Genomic DNA, 9,183 nt, shown 5'->3' on the forward strand with positions numbered 1-9,183 from the left:
CAGAGTATCAACGACTTCGGAAAAATGACGTAATGGTGTACGCGACAGACAAGATGGCGGTGGCATTCTGTGCATAGACCGATATACAAGCTTTTACATCGCCTAAACGTTACGTTGGTCGAAAAATTGGTTAATTCAAGAAGACAAGCTTTTTCGGTAACAAAGTTACACGGACGAAACATACAAAACTTTCTTCGTTATTATTTATCGTTTGTTATTATGGAAAAGTCTATAGTTTTCCCGCGCGTATTTTGACGATCGTAGGTACGGCCTACGCATTTTTTTGGCATCGTTTATGTGATATTCCGTATTTATAGCGACGGGAGACGTCGCGTAAGAATAGGTATGTTGTACTTCATCCTTTCGATCGCTTTAATTTTTCGCTTGAAACGTTTAATTTACAGGAATTACATCACTCGCATACCTTTTTCTATATGTCTTATATTTTCGTTTAAACTCGTTCTTACATTTCTTTAGTCACTTTGCAGTTGCTTTGATAAACGAAATCAATTGCTATAAGCTAATCGAACGTATGTATATTCTGCAGAGATGGGTCTACCTTGTGACTGGCAGATCAGCAAGCAGAAAATATCAGAACGTGGTAGATATTTGCTTGAGACTGGACAATGGTCGGACTGCAAATTTATTGTTGGTCAGGAACCTCATCAGGAAACGTTAAAAGGACATAAATTGTTTTTGGCAATGTCCAGTCCGGTATTCGAAGCTATGTTTTATGGAGGTATGGCAGAAAAAAATGATCCTATACAGATACGCGACGTTCAACCAGATGCATTCAAGGCACTATTAGAGTATATATATACGGATCGCGTTAATCTTGGTTCGTTTGAACTTGCCTGTGAGTTATGCTATTGCGCAAAAAAATATATGTTGCCGTCCTTGGTGGAAGAATGTATGCAATATCTGTGGTTCGATTTGTCGCCAAAGATAGCTTGTAGAGCCTACGAGTTTGCAAAACTTTTCGAAGAACCTGTGCTCATGGAAAAGTGTTTACAAATAATATGTACTAAAACGAATGAGGTTCTAGAAGAACCTAGTTGGGAAGAAGTAGAATTGGGTACAGTAATTACTGTATTAGAACAAGTTGATCTAGAGATTAATTCAGAACTTGACTTGTTTACTGCTGTCGAGCGGTGGGCTAAAGCAGAATGTGCAAGAAAGTCGCTTGACCCAACCGATGGAAAGTCTTTGAAGTCTGTAATTGGTAATGCTTTATCAAAAATTAGATTTTTAACTTTGACGCCGCAAGAATTTGCTGAAAGTCCAGGAATGTCTCCGCTGTTAACTCAAGATGAAGCTTTTGCTATCTTGATGAATATATTATGCACAGAAAATAAAGCACCACTACCCGAAGGATTTTCCAGTGATACGCACAATAGGGCAAAACCATTGATGAAAGCACAGTCTGCACATTTTTGTCCATCTGTGAGTATACGTAATGTACCTAGTGAGCATATTTGTATGCTTGGATTTCTATGTTGCAGTTCTATTAATTATTTTTATTAATAGAAGCACAGACGGGTATCCACTCCACATACCAATTCGTTTAGTTCGTGTACATTTTGGCCCTCGACATCTCTACACTACCAATTGTCTTATAACAATGAAGGAGAAGGTAGTAATACCTTACACAATGCACCACCAATGGTAGTTGAAGGAGGAGTAAGAAAAGATTCTGGAAATTTAAGTCAAACGAATAATCCATCTACAGTTATAATTGAAGGTGGAATTCGTGAGGGACCAAAATATTATTGTCTTCGAGCGATAGCCCATCAAACAGACTGCCTTAATAGCAATGTTTTAGATTGTTCTGTGGCATTTAGTGTGGACAAAAACATTTGTGTTATGGGTGTGCAAGTACCGACACAAATTGCAACTGTGGTATGTTAATTTATTAATCTATATGAAAAAACATAAGTTGGTCGATTTGATCAAAGAACTCACGCGTGTGTGTGTGTACGTGTGTGCGTATGTGTGTGCGCGTGTGCGCGCGCGCGCGTGTATACATTGTATGTTTAATTATTTTTTACAGGCAAGTAATTTACATCAAAATTCAGATCCTGATACGTCATATACAGAAATACTGTATGCTCATCTTTTAGATTCTGATGGCAGTCGTTTAACATACACACATTTTACTACTAAAGTAAATGTTGGAACACTCGTGGAAATTACATTTAATCGACCTGTTTACATACAAAAACACAAGGTCTGTTTTTTTTCTATTCTTATGTATTAAAACTAAGAAAGATATTATTCTCTTTTTTATAAAAATATTGCTATTTTTTCCAAAACAGATTTATCGCGTGGGTGTAGTCTTTAACAAAGTTGGTTGGTATCCAATGGGACTCTGCACGCAACATATGACCTGTGATTCTGTATTCTTTTCGTTTGGAATCGGTAATACTGATCACAGTGTCAGAGATGGTCTCATTCGTTCAATTGTGTTCACTTATTAACGTCAACGATTAAATCGTTTGTCGTTAAAAAATTTTAAATACGTATTTTGGATTTGTGATAAGACAAATGTCTACCCTATTCTGTTATGTATATTACATTGTTATTTTATCTTTTAAATTTGATTTCAATCATTATAAGAATATTGGAAACGTAAGAAATTGTACAAATAATACTCATTGGTTCTAGTTATAAAAAAAGTAGTGATGGACAAATTGTAATTTAATCGTTTCCTAATAACATGTAATTAATTGTATTGAAAGCTATAATAAGGAAACTTAGTGTACGTATTTAGAATTAGGTTTGCCATTTCACACTGACAAATTAATATAAATACGACTAAGAAAAATACACAATTAAATATTATGTTGTGAATAATCTGGAAATAATTGAATTATAACTTGTTCAACAGAGAAGGAAAATCTGTGTACAAACAAACTTTTTTTAACTTATATGAAAATATCAAGTTTTCTGTACAAAAACAAACCTGGATTTTACGGTTTAAATACCCTTATTAAAGATTCAATCGCATATAAACAGAATGTAGCATTGACTTTCCCTTGCAAAGTTTTAGCTTTTTAAAAATACTATATAATCAGTCTCATAAATTAATTTAATAACATTAATGATTTTTTTGTTTCTTTAAATGTATATCATATGTCGTTTTTAAATGTTTATATATAACATTTGACAGTGCGCGCAAAATTAAATTAGAAAAAATTCTAACATATTACATACTAAAGTTATCTATTTGTGTTCCTGTTCTGCATTATCCGAGTATTGCTATGTATTTGTCGCATTTTAATGGTATGAAAAGTTTTAATAAATCTCTTTATATTTACGCTTTTTTAATTGAGTTTAACTATATACATTTGGATATTATTATTATAATTATCCAAATGTGCATATTTATATGCTGTAAACGAACTTTGTAATTATGCAGCATTTTAATTTAAATATGCCACAAAAAAGAGAGTCTCCTATTTTATAGTTATATATATATATATATATATATATATATATATATAACATTTGTATAAAAATAATTTTTATAACGTCAAATTATAATTATTAAGATTTGTGTATGATGAAATCCCATGAGTCTTTCCATTTTAATTTCAATATATCCTTGGTACTAAGGGGTATTGTCCCATAACTAAGTGCACCAAATTTTCGGAATACGTAAATAATAAAAATTAGCCATGTAATAGTACTAAATGTTACTGCGTATAAAATCGTATTATTAGTATGTCGTCTTCTGGAATGAAAAGTAAATATGCATTATTTGTCAATGTTTTTCATTAAAAAAATCTTATTTATTTTATTTCGTTTAAATGATGAAATTACCTTATTAAATAATAAATATGATCTATCATTGCTGCTGTTAAAAGGACCTTAAAAACAAATGCTGGTAAATAATGATGTAAAAATAAATTTCGTTCTACAAATACAAATGGTAAAAAATGTAAAAAGTAGCCAGATAGTAATATGCCACCGGCATTAAGAAATCTGTTCCATTCTCCATTAATAATATCAAAACACATTCTTCTTCTTCTCATCATATAAAATATTAAGAGAACAGTGTATACTATTAAAGCTGCTGTACCAGAGTACCATATTGCTATGTTTCCTAAAAGATGGATTTGTGCCTGTAAATAAGAGAGAAACTTTATATGCATAAAGTAACTAATTATATAAATTATTTACTATCTATTTGTTCAACTTACATTGCTATCATTAGAAACCCAATATGCTATGCCTCTAGACATAAGTGGCCATTCTAATGGCCCACTTGAATACATATGACTATTTTGTCCCTCTTGACCACCGAATAACATTTTTATTTGCAATTCCACGAACTTCTCCCAAAAACTCAGCGTAGTTGCACGCAATGGTATCATCTCTGCATTAATAAGTTCTCTTTCTCTTTGCTTTTGATCTTCATTTTTAGTATATCTATGTTCTTCAACATTCCAAATAGAATTCGATTGATCCACCAATCTGTCTGCTACAATTTCATATTGATTGAAACCCCAATCTGGTAACTGTTTACCGCTAAATTTTAATGCATATTCAGTATTTACATGTATCAGGCGTACTTGGCTTTGAATGGCATGCCATATGTCACCCAACTGATCTTTATTTGTTATTTCTACTCTCCAAAGATTTTGAGCAGGCATGGATACATTGTAGTCAATATAACAGGACACCTCTTGGCTTTGAGGTGTCATAGGTGCTGCAACATCATGAGAGTTTAATGCTCGACTAGTAATACCATGAACCAATTGTATCACATCCCCGTGTTTTATTGGTTCACTAGGTTTTGTAACTACCAAATCATTTCTATCTGGTCTTTTTACTATCCACCAATTATTGACATCTTTAAATGAATAACAAGTGACTTGCTGTTGATGTGAACTTCCTCTACCATCTGGATATCTCAATGGATACATATGACTATGACTATGAAGCCAGCATGCTCTTCCATAAGTATGTCTCAACGTGATTTGTGAACCATGTGTAACTTCTAAAGGTTGTCCCTTTGTAATACTTGCAAGACCACCTTCTAAACTTGCCTGGAATGCACTAGTCATTACTGCATCGTGCGGACCAGCTTTAGAAAGTGTTTCCAAATGTATATAGAAAACACCTAGATATATAGAACTCGTCACAACGATTATTAGAACAATTCTCAATAACAGATGACCAAGTAATCTTATTGTAGATAAAGTTTTTCTAGGTATCAAAGACCAATAATCTCGAGTGATGAGGTAAATGGCAAGGACCAATGAATAGAATCCAACATATTTTACACTGAAGGAAAAATATATCTTATAAAATAAATTTTAATACCCGCAGAATTAAAAAAAAAAAAAACAATGTAAAAAATACATACCATACAGCACATGTTAAACTTGCAATTCCTAGAGACAACCACAACCACCATGAAAAACTTGTTGGCTGATCCATGACCTTTCTAAACTTTATTATACATAATAATCCAAACAATGAGAATTGAATTAACATACTTTCCATTAAAATGAATCGTGATTGCGTAAGAAGAGCATTATCTGAAATATAAATACTTTATCATTTATGATTTATCATTTCGTAAACAACAAATCTTTATCATAAATTAGAATAATTACCAAACAATAAGAGTATTCCTGCGATCATAGCAGTCCATTGTTTCAGACCTAATTCAAGGGCAAGATGATAAGCTGTTGGTATTATGAGACTCCCACATAGGGCAGGAAATAAACGCAATGCGAAAAGAGGAACTGTATCAGCATATGGACTTCCTATTCTATCAAACTTGAATTGTCCGTCGAAGCCTGCTATATATGCAGCAATAGAAATAAGTTGCTTTCCCAATGGTGGATGCGAATCAAAAAAAAATGTTTGTTTCATATACAAGCCCACATATTTACCATAATGCAGTTCATCAAACCTATATAAGGTCGTTAACATCAGTTAAATTATTGTAGAAAATCATTGTTAAGAATATTGAGTAACTAACACTATACTTCTCGGTTCTTCCAATCTATAGAGACGTGTGACAAGACCAGCAATCAATAAAATAACAGCTATTAGATCGATTTCCAAATATATCTTTATTCTAGCTCGTTTTTCTTCATGAACTATCTTAGATTCTTCTTCTGACAAATACTTTTCATTTGATTTTTGCAATAAAATTTCCTGGTCACCCTATATCGAAACATAAGAAATTAGTCAGTATCTATATAGTTCATAAACGTGTTGATATTATATTTATGAATTCACATTAACATCGTTCAGATGAAAAAAAGGATCGGAAAACGTAAAAAAAGATGAAGGAAGAAGAACAAAATTCTATTGCATTACCTCTTCTTTTTGGATCCTATTTGTAACGTAGTCGCCGGTAGCGATTTCATCGCAATCAAACTTCGCGCTTTGCCGCAATAATCGTTTATTATCGTTCGTTTTTGTTCGTCTGCGACGGATTTCCATCACGAAAATAAACGATATAATATTCCAAGGGATGCAATTTTTTAAGGATAACAAATAAGTACTTGCGATCGTTTCTCTTTGTACTTTGTAGAGAACGTTATTCTTTTAACGGCTGCCATCCACGTCAGCGATTAATGTACATAAATCGATTGATACCAGATTCGTAATCGCATTATATTTTTTCTTACAAAAAATCTTATCAATATCGTATCAAAAAATACACTAATAATACATAAAAACGCAATATATTTTCCCCTCAGTGATTGTGAAACTGCGTGAACGATGGGAACGAGTATGTAGCCTTTGGCTAGAAGGAACGTCCTCTTTCATACCCTCAAGCGATTGGCTTAGGTTAACGCAACGCTGTATAAAATAACGGTACTTTCGACCAAATATTTTTACTTTAATTTCGTAAAGACATCATTTATTTTTATTCTTTTTGCTTTCTCTTGCCTCCTATCAACTTGTCGTAGGAAATTGAAGGAACGTACAATCGTTCGAAATTCTTTGGTATGTTAAAGATATCGCGGTGTCGACAAGTCGAGGGAAAGTTCAAAAGAACACGATACAACTTATATATAGCGAATCATGTAAATGAAAAGAAAATATTTCGTGCATAATTTTTTTCTTCATTTATAGATTTTAACATGAATATCGAGCAAGTTTCGTGTCCTATATGCCAAATCGATTTTCCATCGTCGTTGATCGAGTCCCATGTTACAAAATGTTTATTTTTGATCGACTCAAACACCGCGGGTGTTTCGAAAGAGTCTAGTCAAAGTCCAGGAAGTAAATCACTTCAATCCAAAAATTTTCTTATGAAGAAGCCCGATAATAAAATTACAAAAAGAAAAATTACTTCAGGACAAACATTTTTGATTACAAAGGGCGATTGTACAAAGCAAAATTTGGAGATCAAAGAAAATGTAATAGATTATAATAATTTAATACATAATTCTATCATTATAAGATCAAACTATTATAATAATCAAATGTAATTTATAGGTGGACAAACCAGCTAAGAAACCTCGAATTAACGAACATATACCTCTTGCTGAAAAAATGAGACCCTTTAATTTCTCAGGATATATTGGACAAGAACATATTCTTGGACCTCAATGTGCTTTGTATCAATTATTGCATAAGGGAGAAATACCTAATATGATTTTATGGGGACCACCTGGATGTGGCAAGGTAAATTAATGCAATATATCATATTGCACAAAATATATAAATTGATTTTTTGTAGACCTCTTTGGCAAATGTTATAGCACATATATGTAAAAATAATACAACCAATATGATGCGATATGTAAAACTATCTGCTGCTATGGCAGGAGTTAATGATTTGAAAGAAGTAATTAATATTGCTGCTAATGAATTGAAATTCGGCCGACGTACTGTGGTGTTTATGGATGAAATACATCGCTTTAATAAAACTCAACAAGACGTTTTTCTTCCTCATGTAGAATCAGGAACTATTACTCTTATTGGAGCTACAACTGAAAATCCTTCGTTCAATTTAAACTCTGCATTGTTAAGTCGTTGTAGAGTACTTGTTTTGGAAAAATTGTCTATTTCTAATTTAGTATCTATTTTAAAATGTGCATTATCTTCATTAGGTGGCATAATGCAAATTTCATCTGAATCAAAAGCTATAACCAACTTATCAAGCGGAATTATTTCAGAAGCATGTGGATCTTCTACATCGCCGATTCCAAGATTCATTGTAGATGAAGCTACCATACTGTGGTTAGCAGAAACAAGCGATGGTGATGCTAGAATAGCTTTAGGTGGTTTAGAACTTGCTGTGCAATCTAAAACACCAAGCAAAGAAGAATTTTTAAAAACTGATCCTGTACTGATAACATTAAATGATATTAAAGAAAATCTTAGGAAAACACATATGTTATATGACAAAAAAGGGGATCAACATTATGATATGATTTCAGCTTTACATAAATCGGTAAGAGCAAGCGATGAAAACGCTTCTCTTTATTGGTTAACTAGAATGATCGCGGGTGGTGAAGATCCAGTTTATATAGCAAGAAGATTAGTTAGAATGGCATGTGAAGATGTTGGCTTAGAGGATCCAAAAGCTTTGAGTAAGAAGATATTAGTAAATGAATAAAAAAAAAAGTGAATGTACATATTACCAATGAATTTTATATTATATAAGGTACTGATATTTATCGTAGGTATCGCCGTACATACTATGAATGGTTGTAAAATGATAGGTATGCCAGAATGTGATGTTCTTTTGGCACAATGTACGACTTATCTAGCTCGTGCTCCAAAGTCTAGATTGATGGAAGATGCGCTTAGAGCAGCTCAACGCGTAGTAGCAAATCATAAAGGCCCGCAACCAGGAGTTCCATTACATTTAAGAAATGCTCAAACAAAAACTCTGAAGGATCTTGGTAATTCAAAGTTTTGCTTATTTGTAAAATTATTTTTTTTTATCGTGTTACCATATACTGTTATTTTTTCCTTACAGGGTATGGTAAAGGATATAATATGTTGCATAAAGATGAATCTAAATTGAATTATTTACCAGAAGGATTAGAAAATGTTGATTTCTTTGTGAAAAATTAGGATATTAGATTTGAAGGTCTATAGAATTTTTTTTATAATATGTATTTTTTTACAATTTTAGGTATAATTATATACGTTAATTATAATAATATTATATGTTTAAATAGATATATAGATCTAGAT

At 32.4% G+C, this 9,183-nt stretch overlaps 3 protein-coding genes across 7 annotated transcripts; 2 read left to right on the top strand and 1 right to left on the bottom strand.

The window, feature by feature from the left end:
• Positions 1 to 45: 45 nt before the first annotated feature.
• On the top strand, positions 46 to 3,322 carry LOC127070310 (uncharacterized). Of its 3 annotated transcripts, none has more exons than XR_007784462.1 (5): positions 46 to 343; positions 548 to 1,443; positions 1,528 to 1,899; positions 2,121 to 2,227; positions 2,316 to 2,357. XR_007784462.1 is itself a non-coding variant. In XM_051008101.1 (5 exons), exons 2-5 carry the CDS (start codon positions 550 to 552, stop codon positions 2,475 to 2,477), a joined length of 1,605 nt encoding a protein of 534 aa, XP_050864058.1. In that variant the 5' UTR covers positions 46 to 343; positions 548 to 549; the 3' UTR covers positions 2,478 to 3,322. The 3 variants fall into 3 exon arrangements, 2 of the variants coding, with proteins under 2 accessions (XP_050864058.1, XP_050864059.1); XM_051008101.1 differs by having other exon boundaries at positions 2,051 to 2,227; positions 2,316 to 3,322; XM_051008102.1 differs by having other exon boundaries at positions 1,531 to 1,899; positions 2,051 to 2,227; positions 2,316 to 3,322.
• On the bottom strand, positions 1,893 to 6,478 carry LOC127070298 (protein O-mannosyltransferase 1). Its single transcript, XM_051008050.1, has 7 exons — positions 6,340 to 6,478; positions 5,996 to 6,183; positions 5,625 to 5,926; positions 5,372 to 5,546; positions 4,203 to 5,289; positions 3,823 to 4,124; positions 1,893 to 3,733 (listed from the first exon to the last, which is right to left on the bottom strand). The coding sequence occupies exons 1-7, from the start codon at positions 6,463 to 6,465 to the stop codon at positions 3,547 to 3,549; spliced, it is 2,367 nt and encodes a 788-aa protein (XP_050864007.1). The 5' UTR covers positions 6,466 to 6,478; the 3' UTR covers positions 1,893 to 3,546.
• Positions 6,479 to 7,112: 634 nt separating this feature from the next.
• Positions 7,113 to 9,097, top strand: LOC127070304 (ATPase WRNIP1-like). 3 transcript variants are annotated; one of them, XR_007784458.1, is made up of 6 exons: positions 7,113 to 7,391; positions 7,471 to 7,659; positions 7,715 to 8,570; positions 8,664 to 8,702; positions 8,765 to 8,885; positions 8,963 to 8,979. XR_007784458.1 is itself a non-coding variant. In XM_051008058.1 (5 exons), the coding sequence occupies exons 1-5, from the start codon at positions 7,113 to 7,115 to the stop codon at positions 9,058 to 9,060; spliced, it is 1,644 nt and encodes a 547-aa protein (XP_050864015.1). In that variant the 3' UTR covers positions 9,061 to 9,097. The 3 variants fall into 3 exon arrangements, 2 of the variants coding, with proteins under 2 accessions (XP_050864015.1, XP_050864016.1); XM_051008058.1 differs by having other exon boundaries at positions 8,664 to 8,885; positions 8,963 to 9,097; XM_051008059.1 differs by lacking the exon at positions 8,963 to 8,979 and having other exon boundaries at positions 8,765 to 8,886.
• The last annotated feature ends 86 nt before the right edge of the window (positions 9,098 to 9,183 follow it).

This window comes from Vespula vulgaris, chromosome 18, assembly GCF_905475345.1.
Source record: "Vespula vulgaris chromosome 18, iyVesVulg1.1, whole genome shotgun sequence".
Taxonomy (NCBI): domain Eukaryota; kingdom Metazoa; phylum Arthropoda; class Insecta; order Hymenoptera; family Vespidae; genus Vespula; species Vespula vulgaris.